This window comes from Hylobates moloch, unplaced genomic scaffold (assembly GCF_009828535.3).
Source record: "Hylobates moloch isolate HMO894 unplaced genomic scaffold, HMol_V3 SCAFFOLD_20, whole genome shotgun sequence".
NCBI classification, from domain to species: domain Eukaryota; kingdom Metazoa; phylum Chordata; class Mammalia; order Primates; family Hylobatidae; genus Hylobates; species Hylobates moloch.
Window position 1 is genome coordinate 6945298 of NW_026652295.1, and position 20262 is coordinate 6965559.

The 20262-nt window shown below is 42.4% G+C and overlaps 1 protein-coding gene and 1 pseudogene across 1 annotated transcript in view; both read right to left on the reverse strand.

Annotated features, from left to right (window-relative positions):
* Window positions 1-6681: 6681 nt before the first annotated feature.
* Window positions 6682-20262, reverse strand: part of CAGE1 (cancer antigen 1) — a 61866-nt gene continuing 48285 nt past the window's right edge. Inside the window, exons 12-14 of the mRNA XM_058432615.1 lie at window positions 13972-14040; window positions 9780-9819; window positions 6682-6843 (exon numbers count right to left, since the gene is read on the reverse strand). Coding sequence (XP_058288598.1) covers window positions 6802-6843; window positions 9780-9819; window positions 13972-14040 — 151 coding nt within the window. The 3' untranslated portion in view covers window positions 6682-6801. The remainder of the gene's footprint in view (window positions 6844-9779; window positions 9820-13971; window positions 14041-20262) is intronic.
* On the reverse strand, window positions 18788-19688 carry LOC116460153 (small ribosomal subunit protein uS3-like; annotated as a pseudogene).

Consider the following 20262-nt stretch of genomic DNA (forward strand, 5'->3'; position numbering starts at 1 on the left):
GCACTCCAGCCTGGAGACAGAGCGAGACTCCATCTCAAAAAAAGAAAAAAAAAGAAAAAAAGAAATCAAGAAAAACAATAGGCTGAGGGCAGTCATCCCAATAAAAAGTTTTGATACTGCTGTGGTCTGAATGTGTCCCCTAAAATTCATATGATAATATTAAGAGGAGGAGCCTTTCGGAGGTGATTAGGTCTTGAAGTCAGAGCCCTCATGAATGAGATTAGCAACCATATAAAAGGTCTGGAGAGAACTAGCTAGGCCCTTTTTGCCATTCTTGATTTTTTATTATTATTATTTTTTGAGACGGAGTCTAACTCTGTCACCCAAGCTGGAGTGCAGTGGCACAATCTCAGCTCACCACAACCTATGCCTCCCAGGTTCAAGTGATTCTTGTGCCTCAGCCTCCCAAGTAGCTGGAATTACAGTCATGCGCCACCATAGCCAGCTAATTGTTGTATTTTTAGTAGAGATGAGGTTTCACCATGTTGGCCATGCTGGTCTTGAACTCCTGACCTCAAGTGATCCACCCACCTCAGCCTCTTGAAGTGCTGGGATTACAGGCACAAGCTACTGCACCCGGCCTGCCGTTCTTTCTGCCATGTGAGGACACAGCATCCATCACCTCTGGTGGCCACAGCAACAAGGAAGCAGAGAGAGACCTTTTCTTGGAAGCAGAGAGCAGCCTTTACCAGACTCCGAACCTACTGGCACCTCGATCTCAGATTTCTAACCTCTGAGACTGTGAGAAATAAATTTCTGTTCTTTTTTTGTTTGTTTGAGACAGAGTCTCGCTCTGTAGCCAGGCTGGAATGCAGTGGCTCAATCTCAGCTCACTGCAACCTCTGCCTCGTGGGTTCAAGCGATTCTCCTGCCTCAGCCTCCCGAGTAGCTGGGACTACAGGCGTGCGCCACCATGCCCAGCTAATTTTTGTATTTTTAGTAGAGACAGAGTTTCACCATGTTGGCCAGGATGGTCGCCATCTCTTGACCTTGTGATCCGCTTGCTTTGGCCTCCCAAAGTGCTGGAATTACAGGTGTGAGCCACTGCCCCCGGCCTAAATTTCTGTTCTTTATAAGTTACCCAGTCTCAGGTATTTTGTTACAGCAGCAGGAATGAATTTAGACAGCTCCCCTTTCTCCACTGGGCCTGACCCAATTATCAATCCCAGAACTGAAGCAGAAGTCAGGTTCCTATGACAAAGAGCCCTGAAGCACCACCATAATTGCCATTTAGTACTGAATACCACCACTACTCCCCTCCCCAGCCAAAATTAAAAATTAAAAATAAAACCCAATCACATCAGTGGGGAATGGTAGAGGTGTGTGTCACCTTCAAAGGGGTGGTGGTCTGTGTTAAGTCCCAGTTTAATTTGCCAGCTTGCCCCTGCAAAAACTAGATCGTTCATAGGAGATGACAGCAGAATGCTAAAACTTTCCCAGGTAGTAGCCCCAATGCCTCAGGCTCAAACACCGCAGTTGATCGCAGTTTGTCCTACTAACCCTTCTCTTGCATGTTCCCCAGGAAGAAGATTGATCGGAATCCTTGGGAAACATGGGGTGGGAGCAGTGACGGACTGCAAATAGGCTGGAGAAAATTTGGGGGCAGGGGTGATGGAAATATTCTAAAACTAGATTGTGGTGATTATTGCATGACTGTATAAATTTGCTAAAAATCACTGAATTGTATACTTAAAATAGTTGAATTTTACAGCACGTAAATCAGCCCTCAATAAAGGGAAGAGTATATAAAATATATTTATTAGTTGTAATAACTTATGTACTTATGTACTATAGTTTTTATGCCTCTTCTTCCAGTTACCAACACTCTTTCATTAGGGGATCAAATCCTCCCATCAAACAAGTGGAGACATGCCCAGTGGAGCAGCTTTGCTGTGAAATTTTGAAAATTGAAAACTCTTCTCCCAGCACCTTCTTTGGCCGTTGGCCCCATTTATGATAAGAACCCTCCACTGTATTATAGTGATGAATTTTTACCATATTGTGCTCACTAGACTTTTAAAAAATATATTCTAATTGTTCTTCAAGCATGTTTAACCTTGCTAAATACAGGATGATCTTTGTCCAGTTTCGCACCTTACCCCTAAGGTGCAATCATAATTCATACTAATTCCCAAAGTCCTTTTCAGTTTTTTTCAGACTGGATCTGCTAGATTTGAATTATATAGGCGGCTCACTTTTACCAAGAGTTGCATTTATATAGGCGAATGTTAACAATCTTTGAAAGATAGAACATAATATACAAAACATTTATATCCTTAAACAATATTAGCACAGTCCTGTAACTGTTCTTAAACTACAGTGACTATGAACTTAGTTTCCTAAAACAGATGTTATGGAGGAGCCAGGGCTTGAATCTGAATCTTATGATTCCCTGTCAAGCGCTCTTTTTCCTATTCCATACTATCTCCCCTGCACTATAATTTAGGGAAGAATGTGCTAAGTGCCATTAAAAAGTCAGATAAAACAGAGGAAAGAGGCATTTCAGATGAGGATGAGGGTGATATCTCAATTAGATCTCAAAGGGTACAAATGTTTTAAATATGAGGTACTGCACGGTGGATGTGAAGAAAGGAGGGCTTTTAGTCGACAAGGAAAGTGCATTCCCAAAAAAGGAAACAATATGGGGAAAGGCACAGAAGTTTGGGCCCACAGCACGGAAGGCAATGAACACTGACCATGGAGTAAGGATTTGAAAACCTGTCCATAAAATAGATTTAAGTGAATTATGACACATATCCATGAAACATTATACAGCCTTTAAAAATCAGAGTTATGAAGACTGGAGATATAGGAAAATAGTTATCAGAAACACTGTGAATTCAGATAACCTACTTAGGATAGTGTGTGAAAGTGCCTTGTAAATTGCAAATAACAATCTTTTGGAAGGTTTATAATGGGGAGTGAAAAGAGAGGAACCATGATAGCTTTAGAAAAGAAAAGGGTTGCAGGAAGGATTTTTTTTAAAGGCTAGGGTAGGGTGCAATGAAGAGTTATAAAGTAAGCTATGAGAAGATATAAATGATTGCCGGAGCAAATCCTCAAGGAGATACGATGGGTCAGAGTCAAGAGGACAAGAGACCAAACAGACCAGAGGAAAAAAGAGGGAAGTGCGTAAGTCCACAGATGGGAGAGGAAACTGCATCCCCATGCAATCTCCTGTGGCAAGAGCCAAAGCTTTACTCTGTGAAGGCAGAAGCTGTGACTATTTCCAACTTTCACTTCTCTCTTCCGTCCCCCTACTACAAGAAGAGAGTGACACTCCCAGCCATGAGCTCCCTCAAGTTACTACACCACGGCTTATGTTTGCCCTGAACATGCCTGTCCTGATTTCAGAGGAAGAGATGTCCCTGTCCCTAGGCTGTGCTGTGGAGCCTAGTCCCTCTTTTCTCCTCTGACACCTTGCTTCATCAATGATCCCTGCTCTCTCCTTGATCTTCAGTCTCTTCCCTGATCACTGGAGCCTTCTCAGCATATACATAACTGCTTATTAAATACCACCACTCAGATGCTTCACAGCTACCTCAAACCCAGCGTGTCTCTCCTTACAAACCAGCTACCCCTCTTGTCTTCTCTACCTCATTCATACAGAGCTCTTCTACGCTTCCTAGACCCTTCTCTCTTCACTCCCATAGCTAACAAATAACCCCATCCTTTCCATTTTACCTTTGAAATCACTCCGCATACACATCTTCCTCTTTATTTCCACTGCCACTATTTTAGTTCCTAGTCTGTTTTTCTTGACTGTAGCACTGTATCAGTAGTTTAACTGGTACTCCTGATTCTAGCTTCACCCACCATCAACCTACCCTTTCTATCACTATTAGGGCAATCTTTCAAAAATGCACACCCCAACTACATCACTCCTCTACTTAAAATCTTTCAGAGCCTCTCATCACAATAAAGTTCAAATTAATTAATTTCCTTTTTTTTTTTTGAGACAAGGTCCCACTCTGTTGCCCAGGCTACAGTACAGAGTGCAATTCCAGCTCACTGCAGCCTTCCCAGCCTTGACTTCCTGGTCTCAAGCGATCCTCCTGCCTCAGCCTCCGGAGTAGCTGGGAATACAGGCGTGCACCAACATGTCCAGCTAATTTTTAAAAATTTTTTGTAGAGATGAGGGTCTCACTATGTTGCCCAGGCTGATCTCAAACTCCTGGGCTCAACTGATCCTCCTGCCTCCACTTCCCAAAGTGTTGGAATTACAGTTGTAACCACTGTGCCTGGCCAAGTTCAAATTTCTTAGCACAGCACAGAATGCTTCTCATGATCTTCTTCATCTCTGACCCTCTGAAGAGCTTGAATTTTTGACATTAATTGTACTTCAGGGGATGTAACTGGCATCTCAGGCCTCCATGCTCTTGCTTTCTTGTTGTGTCTTGAGATACCTCATTGGCTGTGAACATCTGGCTCATGTGCCATCATTTCTGTAAAATCTTCCCTGAGGTTTTCTCACATAGTCCAGGGCCATTTCCTCCCACCATTACATCTGACATTGTTCTAGAATATTTTACTTATTTATCACCTCCTTAGGATCTTCATTTTTCTTTGTATCCTTGGCATCTGACACAGAGCCTGTCCCAGTGCTTATTGAAAGTCATTAAATGTTTATTGAAAGAAAGACGGGCTTAAACGCTGCATCCTTGAGCCACACACCAAGGCAGGCACATTCATTCTGAGACAACCTCTAGGTAAAACCCCATAGGCGTCTCATAATACACACATTGCATACAGCACTTATGCACACAGTCCTGTTCGCAATGTGTTAGTGCTTCGTTTCTACCTGTTTCATCACATTTGTGTGCAGATTTCCGGGGCTGCATTAGCCATCCTTCTCCTATCATATTTTCTCCTTTTCCCTAGATCTCATGAAACTAATAATAATATCTCTTTTTAAAGTATGAGTAGCTTCTAAAGCTTTCAATGCTTCACTTTCTAAAATGAAACTGCACTATTAGAGCTGCAACCCACTGTGCATTTCTCATGGTTTAATTTGTCATTCCAACTTTTCGAATTTGAAAAATTAAATATTTTTGTTTCAACATTCATGTAAGACCTGTCTTATAGAATTCCTCAATAAAAATGACAACAACAATAGCTTTTATTTATTCACCACTTCCTTCAGGACCAGATATATACTCTATATTTTCATCTTGTATTTATCTAATTTAAGTGCAAAACTAACTTTAGTGAGATAAAATAGTTTTTCTCTTCCACCTAAGGTGTACATATATTTACATATGTATAATATATATATATATATTATTTTTATTTATTTATTTATTTTTTGAGACAGGGTCTCACTCTGTTGCCCAGGCTGGAGTGCAGTGGTGAGATCTCAGTTCACTGCAGTCTCTGCCTCCCGGGTTCAAGCAATTTTCCTGCCTCAGCCTCCAGAGTAGCTGGGACTACAGGCACTCACCACCATGCCTGGCTAATTTTTGTCTTTCTTTTTAGTAGAGACAGGGTTTCAACATGTTGGCCAGGCTGGTCTCGAACTCCTGACCTCAAGTGATCCACCTGCCTCGACCTCCCAAGGTGCTGGGATTACAGGCGTGAGCCACCGTGCTCAGCCGTAAGGCATATTTTAATCAATAGCTATACCTCCAGTCTGGTTCTGGGATTTATCAAAAGGATAATAGGTATGTTATATACATTTATTTTTCTAGTGCATCTCACAAAATCAGCTATCTCTGGCTCCTTTGTTTAAAATCAGAACTAATTCCTTAAAACTATGTTAAAGTGGAAATTATAAGGGTTAGGTCTTAAGAGACCAGTCCTTTCCTTTCATCTGGGTTTTTCTGTTTTGAGACAGGGTTTCACTCTGTTGCCTAGGCTACAGTGCGGTGTATGATCATGGCTCACTGCAGCCTCTTCCTGGGCTCAGGCCATCCTCCTGCCTTAGCAACCCCCCCATCCCCACCCCCTTACCCCCACACCACACTTCCCTCCCCTGCCACCCAGTAAGCTGGGACTACAAGTGCTTGCCAGCATGCCTGGCTAATGTTTCTGATTTTTAGTAGAGATGAGCTCTTCCTATGTTGCCCAGGCTCTTTATTTATTTATTTTGAGACAGAGTCTCGCTGTGTCGCCCAGGCTGAAGTGCAGTGGCACGATCTCAGCTCACTGCAAGCTCCGCCTTCTGGGTTCACACCATTCTCCTGCCTCAGCCTCCCGAGTAGCTAGGACTACAGGTGCCCGCCACCATGCCTGGCTAATTTTTTTGTATTTTTAGTAGAGACGGGGTTTCACCATGTTAGCCAGGATGGTCTTGATCTCCTGACCTCATGATCCACCCGCCTCGGCCTCCCAAAGTGCTGGGATTACAGGCATGAGCCACTGCGCCTGGCTGCCCAGGCTCTTTTATCTGAGTTTTAATTCCAAAGGATTTCAGAGTTGGTGTCTTTTAAAATTTGTTTGGTATTATGAAGAATCTGCCTGCCTGGACAGAAAAAGGACGTCCTGCAGAGGAAATAAAAAGTGAAGTGAAATCCATGACTATTTTTGTGCATCATTAAAGGCCTGATAATATGGGAGTGGTATTCTGTGAGAATATTTGACAAAAAAACCACTGTATTCTTCTGCTTATGTTAAATAGAATATGTTTGATTATTCACAGGAAGAAATTAGAAGAAAAGTAATCATATTTTTGGAATGTAAGACTTTACTATTTATACAGATTTTAATATGTCATCTGCATGGATTGATTTGGCTAGCATATGTAGTAATGACTCTTCCTGGAGTGGTTGACAAAAATGATTACTGTTTAATCTTCAGGCTTGTTTAATCTAAATCATTTCTATTTTCTTTAAAAATAGCTGGCATCTAAAAATGAAAGGAAAAATGTTTCATAAGTTTTGGGGAAAGACTAACATTCAGTGACAGAACACCTAAACAGCCAATTTTTGATTACATATGGAAAAGGGGTGCAAAGTAAGCCTATAGATAGATGAATTCCACAGATAATACCAACACTATATTTTGTTTGTTTTGAGACAGAGTCTCGCTCTGTTACCCTGGCTGGAGTGCAGCCGGGGTACAATCTCGGTACAATCTCGGCTCACTGTAACCTCTGCCTCCCAGGTTCAAGCAATTCTCCTGCCTCTGCCTCCCAGGTAGCTGGGATTACAGGCGCTCACCACTATGGCTATTTTTTGTATTTTTAGTAGAGACGGGGTTTCACCATGATGGCCAGGCTAGTCTCGAACTCCTGACCTCAAGTGATCTGTCCACCTCAGCCTCCCAAAGTGCTGGGATTATATTTCTGATAGAGTTTTGCCATGTTGTCCAGGCTGGTCTCGAACTCCTGACCTCAAGTGATCCACCCGTCTCAGCTTCCCAAAGTGTTGGGATTACAGGTGTGAGTCACCACACCTGGCCTCCAACACTATATTTTAACTGATATTTTTGTTTGTTTGTTTCAACCTTTTTCCCACTAAGGAACACAATGAAGAACAATGTGGACTGAGTTTCATCTTCCTTGGTTTGGTTGGCAATTGACAGATGTAGAAAAAGGAATAGAAGCAAGAATCTGAATAATCCAAAAGTGACTTACCAGCATGGCATAGTTAAGAATTGATAGTATTGGCTGGGCGCAGTGGCTCACGCCTGTAATCCCAGCACTTTGGGAGGCTGAGGCAGGTGGATCACCTGAGGTCAGGAGTCTGAGACCAGCCTGACCAACATGGAGAAACCCCATCTCTACTAAAAATACAAAATTAGCCAGGCATAGTGGTACATGCCTGTAATTCCAGCTACTCAGGAGGCTGAGGCAGGAGAATCGCTTGAACCTGGGAGGTGGAGGTTGCAGTGAGCCGAGATCGTGCCATTGCACTCCAGCCTGGGCAACAAGAGTGAAACTCCGTCTCAAAAAAAAAAAAAAAAAAAAGAATTGATAGTATTAAGCCACCCTCTTAATTCAACTATGAGAAAAGCTGGGTCTCAATGGCAGCATATGGAGGCATGCCCTATTGAGTGTCCCCTCATCCCCAAAGCTATGTTACAAATAGGCCACGGCATTTATGAACACATCCATGTCCTGGAATGGGACAGAGGTGGCAGCAGCTGTGTCTGCTGTTTGGGATCACTCTAGCAAGTGTAGCATTGGTCCTGGGTCCCAAGTCTAACATTCACTCCTATTCAGTACCTTTTATGAGATAGGTACTTGAGGACATCAAAATGAAGATGAGACAACTCCTGTACTCAAAGAGTTCTAGTCAAGTCAAAGGACATGCAAGCAGAGAACTGTAATGCTGTGTCATAGGTGCTGTTACGTCAAAGGGTATCGTGTGGGCACATGGGAGGAAGCAAGTCAGTTCCATTTGGGAGACAGAGCAGGAAAAACTTCAGAGAGGAGGCAGAGCTTGAGCTGACAGGTGTTTCTGAGGTGGGAACTGAGTAAGTGAGAGAAGAGGAGTTGGGGAAGAACATACCAAGTACGATAAGCTGCATGAGCAATAACAGGAAAGCACAGAGATGACATACCATGCATAGAGGTAGGGAGTAGAACCATGGTTATTAGAGGCTGAGAAGGGTAGTGAGGGGAGGATAGGGAGAAGTTGGTGAATGGATACAAAATTACAGCTAGACAGGAGGAATAAGACCCAGTGTTGTATAACACTGCAGGGTAACTAGAGTTAACGATAATTTATTGGATATTTTCAAGTAGCTAGAAGAGAGGATTTTGAATCCTCCCAACACAAAGAACTGATGAATGTCTGGAGTGACAGATTTGCTAATACACTGATTTGATCACCACATATTGTGCACATGCATGGAAATACTACTCTGTATCCTATATATGTGTGTGTGTGTATATAAATACATATATATTTTCTTTTCTTTTTTTTTTTTTTTTTGAGACAGAGTCTCTCTCTGTCGCCCAGGCTGGAGTACGGTGTTGAGATGTTGGCTCACTGCAACTTCCGCCTCTTGGATTCAAGCTATTCTCCTGCCTTAGCTGCCCAAGTAACCGGGATTACAGGCACACACCACAACACCTGGCTAATTTTCTGTATTTTTAATAGAGACGAGGTTTCCCCATGTTGGTCAGGCTGGTCTTGAACTCCTGAACTCAAGTGATCCACCCGCCTCGGCCTCCCAAAGTGCTGGGATTACAGGCGTCAGCCACCGCGCCCAGCCTGTATCCTATAAATATGTACAATTAATATGCCAACTAAAAAGAAAAGAAAAAAAATCACATGTTTAGAAAGCTGCAGTTGGTTTGACGTCACCAATATGCATGATGAGAAGGAGAAAGCAGTGAATGGTAAGACTGGATAGGAGGGCCGGAGCCAGATCATAGGGGACTTTATATGCCTTGCTAAGGAGCTCAGATTTGATCCAGAATGTGATTGGGAACCACTGAAGGGCTTTATGCAACGGAAGGCATGAAAATATTTTGCTTTTGAAAGATCACTCTGTCTACTCTATGGGGGATGGCATGAAGGGGACCAAAACTGGAGACAGAAACAATAGTTGGGAGGTGAGTGCAACAGGTCAGACGAGAAATGACAGGGGCTTGAAATGAAGCAGTAGCAGTGGGGATGGAGTGAAGGGGGCCCTACAAGGTTAGAGGGAGGGGTTTCCAATTATAGCACCAGCTGTGACAGGAGATGGAAGAGCCCTCATCTGAGGACAGAGGGGAAGGCTAGGTTGCACAGTATGGAAATGTGACTTCAGGAACTCCTATTAAATCTTGTGTTATTGTCAAATTACATGCAAATGTAAGATTCTTTATCATGATCATCAAGGTGACCTACCATAGTCATGGACTTTGGATGATTTCCTAAGCTTTTCGATCTGTAAGAAATAGAAAGAAAATAATATAAAAAGGAGGAAGGGGGGACTGAAATAATGAACATGGTTAGCAAGTATGCCATTATTTAGCATATTTTCCCCTCACTTTCAAGGAGAAATCGTCATTTAAGATAGAACTATGAGACCCTCAGAGATTAAGATCAAGCTTTTTGGTACATAACATGTGAATCATTCTCACTGCATTTAAATAAAAACAATGAGGCAGGGTACGGTGGCTCACACCTGTAATCCCAGCACTTTGGGAGGCCCAAGTGGGTGGATCACTTGAGGTCAGGAGTTCAAGACCAGCCCTGCCAACATGGTGAAACCCTGTCTCTACCAAAAATACAAAGATTACCCGGGCATGGCGGCACACACCTGTAACCCCAGCTACTCAGGAGGCTGAGGCAGGAGAATTGCTTGAGCCCAGGAGGCGGAGGCTGCAGTTAGCTAAGATCGTGACATTGCACTGCAGCCTGGGCAACAGAGTGAGACTTCATCTCAAATAAAAAAAAAATACATAAAATAAAATAACGATGAGGCACACTCTCACTACATTTAACATTCTCACAGATTTACTTAGGATACGATTCTAACTTGAAAACTTAACGAATTTCCTTGAAAGTCATGAAGAACTAGAGGCAAAAATAAAACATCTGAGGCTATTAAGATACTCGCTTTTATATCCTTATTTCCCACTATTTCCACTACTGAAGACAACTGGCAAAAGCAATGCCATAATTTTGAGAGGCTGCAGAGGTAAGCTGAAGCTTGTTTGCTTGCCGAATATACCGAGATCAGTTGGGCCAATCATCACAGGCTTCACAGAGGGTGGTGGCTGAAAGCTGATGTAGGTCTGGAGTTTTCTAACAAATGTCCTTCTTGGCTGGAAAGGGCTTTGAGAGCTCTTCTGCCCGTCTCAGCCCCTGGCTTCTAGGCCAGTCTAAATCTATATAAATGGGCCTAGACTCCATTGTGAAAATAGGCCAAATATAAGTAAACAGAGGTCTGAACTGGTGAAACACATGTAAATTCATATTTAAATTTTCTTATTTTAAAATAAGCCTAGGAAAAAAATTCCACTGTTTCTCTCAGCAACTCAGAGACGATCCATCTTCAGTATAAGTTAGCATTTACTGAGCATCTGTGATATGCCAAGGATCAGATCACATTTTTTCATTTTGGGGAAAAAGTCATAGTTAACCTATCACTTGCAAATGCTAGTTTGAATCTGCCAAGGGTTTTCTGTTTTCTTTCTCTCTTTCTCTCTTTCTTTCTTTTTTTACATCTTTAATGAAATGACCTTGGAAATAACATACATTTCCATGACACCAACACTATAGTTTTTGGGGTCACAGTAAGATACACAGAATTACATCTGTAATTAATATGAATGCCAACATGTCAAGCAGTGGTTTATTACATGGCAAACAAAATCGAGAAAGCAAACATCAAACAAAAAAGACCCATAAGTCTGGACAAGGCAAATCCCAGGATAGCATATGAGAACAGCCGCTACTTCAGTGAAGGGTTTCTGGCGTAACGAATGATAAGGCTACCAAAGACTGTTCCAATACCAGCACCAGAACCAGCCACTCCTAATGTTGCAGTGCCTGCACTGTTACATTTCACACCAGTCTCACTGTCTCTGCTGATTGCACTGGTTTGAAACTCCCTTTGGTTTAGCTGAGACACACCATTCTGGGCCCCATTAAATACCATAGAGCCCTCTCCAGGTCTGTGTGCAACTCTATGGCGTTTAAGATAGAACTTCAGAGCGGAGGTGCAGGCGAGCTTGGCATAGGCAAACATCTTAAACTCTTCGGGATGGTGCGGCTGGAGGACTTGGGTGACAGGAGACTTGGGCTCCTCTCCCGCTTCCTCTCCTCCCGGGAAGTGGCAGTGGCAGTGGTGGTGGCAGCAGTGACAGCAGAGGTTGAAGGAATGGGCCTCTGATTTTCAAAACAGTTGTATTTGCAAATGGTATGTTGAACAAACATGACTTATGACAAAATCAAAATGCAAATTTAATTTTGGTCTTCCATTTCTACTTTAAGCTTTTTGCACTCAGAGAAGCTTTTCCTTTGCCCTTCCTTTGATGAACACACAGCAGGCCCAATGCTTTTTTTGCTTACTCTAAAGTAACAGTCTTCACTGTGAGGCATAAACAGTCTCAATTCATTAGGTATACTGTACTGTCTTAATAGTAATCAATCCTTTAATCTTCACTCAAAAGCAGGGCTTCTCCTCCCCATCTATCAGTTCAGGTCTGTAGCTGATGGACACCACTGTCTCTGGAGGCCAGTTTCCTCTTTTTGCTCATTTCCCTCTCCATTTGTAGGAGGAGGGCAAAGGCCACAGGACAGCTCATACTTGGCTGGGTGGCTTCAGAGTCTCGGCTTGGCAATTGGCTAATGCTGATTCTTTCTCTTTGGAGCTTGCCGTTGCTAGGGATCTCCGTCCTGCAGTTCCCTGGACCTACGCTGATGCATTTCTCCTCTGGGTGATCACTCGATACTCCATCAGTCCCAAAGAATGTGGCATTCTCTTCTAGTTTCTTGCTGCTTCCAGGCCTCCTTGGGCAGAGCCAAAGATAACTCAACTCTCAACTGCATGGTTCTTAAGGGATTTTCACACCCATCCTTTGTCTCAACAAGCTCAGAGAGAAAAGCTATCCAACACAGCCCCTCTGCTGAGCAGCCATGACTTGCCTTAGTTTTCTTAGGCATGAATGAGTCACCAGTCCTCTGTGTTTCCCAACTTTTAGGGAACACGTTTCAAAGCTCTCTAGGTGATTCCCTGGAAACCCCTCATAAGGCTTTAGGTAAAAGAGGTAGAATTACCTGGGAGACAGGAACTCACGACATGGCAGATTCGAAGAAATCCTTTTCCAATCTTCCCTACTCTCCATACTTTTATATCTTGGATCTGGCCAAGAGATAGGAGTCATGGAAGGGGTTCTCTGAAATCATTTATTTTGGAAACTCTGCACATGGGAAAAACTCACTCTCACTTTGGGAACTGGTAACAGTTTTATTAGCACCTAAGGAAGTGGGCTAGAAAGAGTCCCATTTTAACATACTGCCATGTTCTTTTTTTTTTTTCTTTTCTTTTCTTGAGATGGAGTTTTTGCCCTGTTGCCCAGGCTGTAGTGCAGTGGCACGATCTCAGCTCACTGCAGCCTCTGCCTCCTGGGTTCAAGCGATTCTCCTGCCTCAGCCTCCTGAGTAGCTGGGATTACAGGTGCCCACCACCATGCCTGGCTAATTTTTGTATTTTTAGTAGAGACAGGGTTTCACCATGTTGGCCAGGCTAGTCTTGAACTCTTGACCTCAAGTGATTCACCCGCCTCAGTCTCCCAAAGTGCTAGGATTACAGGCATGAGCCACTGTGCCCTGCCCATACTGCTATGTTCTTAATCAACCACACAGGGTTTGTGCATACATCTTGTAGCATCAGATATTGAGCCTCTTCTAAAATAGCAGACTGTAAGGCTTAATGTTACTATAAGAAAATATGGTGATAAAATACAGAGCAGGGCAAGTAGTTTTGTTGTAGACAAAAATCTTAGCTCATAATCTTTATAGTTTCTTCCTTAGAGTGACTGTACATTCCATGAGAGCAGGGAATCTGGCTTTCCATTTCAGGTTCTACAAAAAAACATTAATCAAGCAACTACTTTATGCTAGGCAAAACATGAAGCACTTGCATATAATTATCTTGTTTACCTTAAATTGAGATAAGAAAAAGAGTTTTTTTAAGTATTATCTATCTGTCTATCTATCTATCTATCTATCATCTATCTATACATTTTTTTTTGAGACAGAGTCCCACTCTGTTGCTCAGGCTGGAGTGCAGTGGCACGATCTTGGCTCACTGCAACCTCCGCCTCCCAGGTTCAAGCGATCCTCCTGCCTCAGCCCCCCTAGTAGCTGGGATTACAGGCACGTGCCACCATGCCCGGCTATTTTTTGTATTTTTAGTAGAGATGGGGTTTTGCCATGTTGGCCAGGCTGGTCTCGAACTCCTGACCTCAGGTGATCCACCCACGTCAGCCTCCCAAAGTGCTGGGATTACAGGCGTGAGCCACCGCACCTGGCCGTATTACCTATTTTTTAAAGACATTATTAATTTAAAAAATAAAGGGAAACTTACCTTGGTTTTCTGGCTTTTTCTCTGGGCTTTCTAATTAAATCTTCTAAATGTTTATTTCTCTCTTCCAAACTGAAAGAAGAAACAATTGAATTTTATGACTAAAATGGACTTTTCTAGACCAATATTTTGTTAGATTCACTGGAGAATTTTAGCAGATAAAAATAGGTAATCTAATTATCTATATGCTATCCAACCACCTAACCATATAGAAACTTGGGATTCTTTCCTAGCAACTCAAAATTATTCTATCAGTTTCTCCCTTTATAGGTTCCAGTGGTGAAGAAGGAAAGTAGACAGTAGCAAATATATAAAGCAGCATCCAGATGTTCTCCCATTTGCTTACACAGTGGTTTACCCATACTGACCCTCTATATGAGTAAATCCAATATGATCCTGGGGGTAACATGTTAAAAACAAAACTCTCGGCTAGGCATGGTGGTTCACACCTGCAATCCCAGCGCTTTGGGAGGCTGAGGCAGGCGAGTCTCTTGAGCCCAGGAGTTCGTGGCTAGCCTGGGCAACATGGTGAAATTCTCTCTACAAAAATACAAAAATTAGCCGGGCGTGGTGGCACATGCCTGTGATCCCAGCTACTTGGGAGGCTGAGCTGGGAGGATTGCTTGAGCCCAGGAGGTGGAGGTTGCAGTGAGCCAAGATCGCACCACTGCACTTCAGCCTGGGACAGAGCTAGACTCTGTCTCAAAAAAAAAAGAAAGAAAGAAAAGAAAAGAAAAAACCCAAATAACTAGAAACAGCTTAACATGGGAAAATATGTGATAGCATTACAAGACCGTCACAAACCCATTTTTCCATCCAGGGAGGTTGTATGAGCTTCCTGTGGCTGCTGCAACAAATCAACACAAATTCTGTGGCTTAAAACACCATATGTTTATTTTCTTCTGGAGGTCAGAAGTCCAAAATAAGCTTCACCGGCCTGAAATCAAGGTGTTGGCAGGGATGTGCGGCCTCTAGAAGCTCAAGAAGAGAATCCTTTGCCTGGCCTCATCCAGCACCTGGAGGCCATCCTCATTTCTGAGGGGGCTTGGCCCCACATCACACCACCTTTTCTCCCCATTTCCACCGTCAGGTTGACTCTTTATCTTCTGTCGTCAAATCCCTCTCTGCCTCCCCCCTCTTATAAGGACCCTTGTGATTGCGTTTAGGGCCCACTCAGATAATCCAAAATAATCTCCACAACTCCAGATGTGATCACATCTGCAAGGCTCTTTTGCTATATAAGGTAACAGTCACAGGTTCTAGTGATTAGATCTTGGATATCTTTGGGCCATTCCCCAGCTTACTGTAGAGGGTAAATAGGCCTGAGAGGATATGAAATTCTACTGCAGAGGACTAAACTCAAACGCCTATAGAAGGGTCAGGCAGGTATGTGAAATGAGCAAAGCCAGCTAAATGGTGATTCAGACAAACCAAAGCGCATACACCCCTAGGCCCTGCCTAAAAGAAGTTGCTACTTAGCTCTTGCCAAATGTTGCCATGTGAGAATGCTGCAGCCATGAGATCAGATCATCTTGTTTTATTTATTTTTAAAGTTTTATTATTCAGAGACAGAGTCTCACCCTGTCATTCAGGCTGGAATGTAGTGGTGCAATCACAGCTCACTGCAGCCTCAAACTCCCGGGCTGAAGCAATCCTCTCATCTCAGCCTCCTGAGTAGCTAGGACTGCAGGTGCATGCCACCACACTTGACTAATTGTTTTAATATTTTGTGGAGACAAGAGTCTTGCTATATTGCCCAGGCTGGTCTTGAACTCCTGGCCTCAAGCTATCTTCCCGCCTCAGCCTCCCAAAGTGCTGGGAATGTAGGCATGAGCCACCATGCTCAGCCTACTCTTGTTTTTAAAGAGGAGATATAAATCTAGATTTTTACAGAATTATCTTCCCTTTTCAATTTTGGCAATTAATTTAAAAAATATGTTAAATATTATATGGACAAAACACATATACCCCAGAATATAACTTGTAGGTTGTCATTTTGAAACTTATACTCTTTTTTTCAGAGATATCAGGCTTTTGTTTTAAAGGGATAAAGAGAAGTTATCAAACCCAGGAACAGAAGATAATGTGAAACAGACTCTGTGTATACCAAAAGCCTATCATGCTTTATTATCAGAGAAATAACATGGAATAAATCTTCTGTATTTCTAGAATTGAAAAGAATGAGCCCAACTCCTGAAGGAGGGAGATACCCAAGGAAAGAAAGTGAAAAGTTTTTCCAAGTGTGCAAGAAGGCAACAGTGGAATATATTGACACTGCGCTCCCGCGTGTAGAGCTGCGGGCAAGAAGCTATAATCTAAGCCTACTTAAATGGAGTCTTTGGTTTATTTTGGAGGAAGTCATGTCCTCTGTAAAGGCCATGGAAGAACTCTGCTGAGAACTAGGCAAACAAAGCAGCACCACTGAATGGAGTATAATGAGTGCTTTGATTTGCATTTAATGACATGAGTGTATTTCTTTCTTTTTTTTCTTTTAAGACAGAAACTTGATCTGTCGCCAAGACTAGAATGCAGTGGCACAATCTCAGCTCACTGCAACCTCCGCCTCCCTGGTTCAAGTGATTCTCATGCCTCAGCTTCCCGAGTAGCTGGGATTACAGGTGTGCGCCACCATGCTTGGCTAATTTTTGTATTTTTAGTAGACATGGGATCTTGCCGTATTAACCAGTCTGGTCTCAAACTCCTGGACTCAAGCGATCCTCTCACCTTGGCCTCCCAAAGTGCTGGGATTACAGGCATGAGCCACCGCACTCAGCTGACATGAATATATTTCATGTGCTTATTTGCCATCCATATACTTTCTTGGTAGAATCTCTACTAAAATCTTCGCCCATTTTTATTGGATTATTTGTTTTCTTATGACTGAGTTTTGAGAGTTCATTACATCTGGATAGAAGTTCTTTATCAGATACATGATTTACAAATATGTTCTTCCAGACTATGGCTTGTCTTTTGATCTGTTAACAGTGTCTTTAGAGAGCAGTTTTAGGCTAGGCGAGGTGGCTCACAGCCATAATCCCAGCACTTTGGGAGGCCGAGGTGGGCGGATCATGAGGTCAGGAGTTCAAGAGCAGCCTGGCCAACATGGTGAAACCCCGTCTCTACAAAAATACAACCAAAAAAATTAGCCTGCTGTGGTGGCGTGCGCCGGTAGTCCCAGCTACCTGAGAGGCTGAGGCTGAGGCAGGAGAATCACTTGAACCCAGGAGGTGGAGGTTGCAGTGAGCCAAGATTGCCCCACTGCCCTCTAGCCTGGGTGACAGAGTGAGACTCAGTCTCAAAAAAAAAAAAAAAAAAGAAGAGCAGTTTTAAATTTTGATGAAGTCAAATTTATCAAAATTTTCTCTAATGAATCATGCTTTTAGTGACATGTCTAAGAAATTGTTGCCTAACCCAAAGTCATAGAAATTTTCTCATATGTTTTCTTCTAGATATTTTATGGTTTTAGCCTTTATCTTTGGGTATATTATCCATTTTGAGTTTACTTCGTATGTGGTGGAGTGTATAAATCAAAGTTAATTTTTCTGAAAATGGGCAATGATTTCAGCACCATTTGTTGAGAAGGCTGTCCTTTTTCCACTTTGTTGCCTTTGTACCTTTGTCAAAAATCATTTGTCCATATATGTATCATATATGTATGGGTCCAGGTCTGCATTCCCTGGTCTGTTCCATTGATTTTTATATTTTTACACCAATGCTACACTGTTTTGATTATTGTAGCTCTATAAAAAGTCTTAGAATCAGAGTTTCCCTCCCATTTTATCCTTCTTTATCAGAGTCCTTTTGGCTATTCTGTGCCTTTTGGATTTCCATATGAGTTTAGAATCAGCTTGGTAAGTTTATTTAAAATTGGAATTGCACTGAATCAATAAATGAACTTGGGGAAAATCTTAACAAAATTGACCCATGAAAGAGATATACCTCTCCATTTATTTAACTCTTCTTTACTTTCTCTCAATGATGTTTCGTAATTTTTAGTGTATGAGTCTTTTACATACTTCTGCCAAATTTATCCTTATGTAGTTCATATTTTTGGTGCTATCAGAAATGTTTCTTAATTTCTGATTGTCTGTTGCTAGTATATAAAAATACAACTTTTACATATTGATATTGGATCCTGCAACCTTGCTAATCTTAATAGTCCTAGTAACTTTTTTGTAGATTCCATCAGATTCTCTACATAGATGATCATGTCTCTGTGAATACATGCATTTTTGCTTCGTGTCCTATCTGGATGAGTTTTATTTTTCTTGCCTGATCGTACTGGACAGAACTTCCAGTACAATGTGAATGTACTGGAATGTCTTGTTTCTGATGATGAGAAAGCATTTAGTCTATCATCATTAAGTATGATGTTAGTAGGCTTTTTCTAGGTGCTCTTTGTCCTTATTGAGAGAGTTCCTTTCTTTTCCTAGGTTGTTTAAGTTTTCTCATGAAGAATGATGTTGGATTTTGTCAAACGGTTTTTCTGTCTGTCAAAATTTTCATATGCTTTTACTTTTTCAGTTTCTTACATATGCTAACTAACATTGATGGATACATAAAGCTGGCCCTTTTTTGCTATATAAGGTAACATTCACAGATTCTAGGGATTAGAACATGGATTTGCCATTTACTTTTAACTGCCATTTTCAGCAGTATACACTGTACCCAATTTGTAATCTTTTATCCCTCACCCCCTTCCACATTTCCCCCAAGTCCCCAAAGTCCACTGCATCATTCTTTTTTTTTTTTCTTTGTACAATATTTTATTAAAGGTGTTTACATAGCAACATCCAGACTCCAGAATACAGCTGCCAAGGAGATCCTGTTATGCTGTGGGGACTGGCTGGGGCACGGCAGGAGGCTCTGGCTTCCCACCCTTCTGTTCTGAGATGGGGGTGGTGGGCAGTATCTCATCTTTGGGTTCCACGATGCTCACGTGGTCAGGCAGGGGCTTCTTAGGGCCAATCTTACCAGCTGGGTCCTAGGGCAGCATGATCTTCACTCTGATGCCCAGCACACCCTGTGTGAGCAACACATGGCGCACAGCAGTGTCACCGTAGTAGTTAACAGCGTCTCTGCTGTGGATCATCAGGCCATCCACAAACTTCATGGATTTAGCCCCTCTGTCCTCAGAGTTTCCCAGACACCACGACCTCACAGCCTTTGGCCCCACTCTCCATGATGAACCGCAACACACCATAGCAGACCCTTCGCACAGCAAGCCCTCCTAGGAGTTTGTAACGCAGAGACTCTGCCTGGGCAATGGCACGCAGACCCCTAGTGGCCACCTTTTCAGCATAAAGCTCTACACTGCCCTCTGGAGAACCAAACCTCTTCTGAACGACAGCAGTCAATTCCTGAATCCGCCGGCCCTTCTCATCAAGAACATTCTGTGTTCTGGTGGCTAAGATAATGATTTCTGTCCTGGTTGGTGTAACATGCACCTCAACTCCAGAGTAGCCATCTTCAGCCAGCTCCTGAGTAAGAAACTCATTCAGTTCAGCTTAGAAGATGCCATCAGTGACAAACTTCCTCGTCTTGGAAATTTGTATGGCCATCTTGCCGCCATGCTCCACTGAAAGGAAAAGCACTGTATCATTCTTATGCCTTTGTGTCCTCATAGCTTAGCTCCCACTTATGAGTGAGAACATATGCTGTTTGGTTTTCCATTCCTGAGCTACTTCACTTAGAATAATGGTCTCCAATTCCATCTAGGTTGCTGTGAATGCCATTATTTCATTCCTTGTTATGGCTGAATAGTATTCCATGGTGTACATATATACCACAATTTCTTTATCCATTCATTGATTGATGGGCATTTGGGCTGGTTCCATATTTTTGTAATTTCAAATTGTGCTGCTATAAACATGCACGTGCAAGTATCTTTTTTGAATAATGAGTTCTTGTCCTCTGGGTAGATACCCAGTAGTGGGATTTCTGGATCAAATGGTAGTTCTACTTTTAGTTCTTTGAAGACTCTCCACACTGTTTTCCATAGTGGTTATACAAGTTTACATTTCCACCAGCAGTGTAGAAGTGTTCCCTTTTCACTGCATCCCTTGACAACATCTGTTATTTTTTGATTTTTTGATTATGGTCATTCTTGCAGGAGTAAGATTGTATCACACTGTGGTTTTGATTTGTATTTCCCTGATCATTAGTGATGTTGAGCATTTTTTCATATGTTTGTTGGCCATTTCCGTATCTTCTTTTGAGAATTGTCTATTCATGTCCTTAGCCCACTTTCTGATGGGATTGTTTTTTCTTGTTAATTTGTTTGAGTTCCTTGTA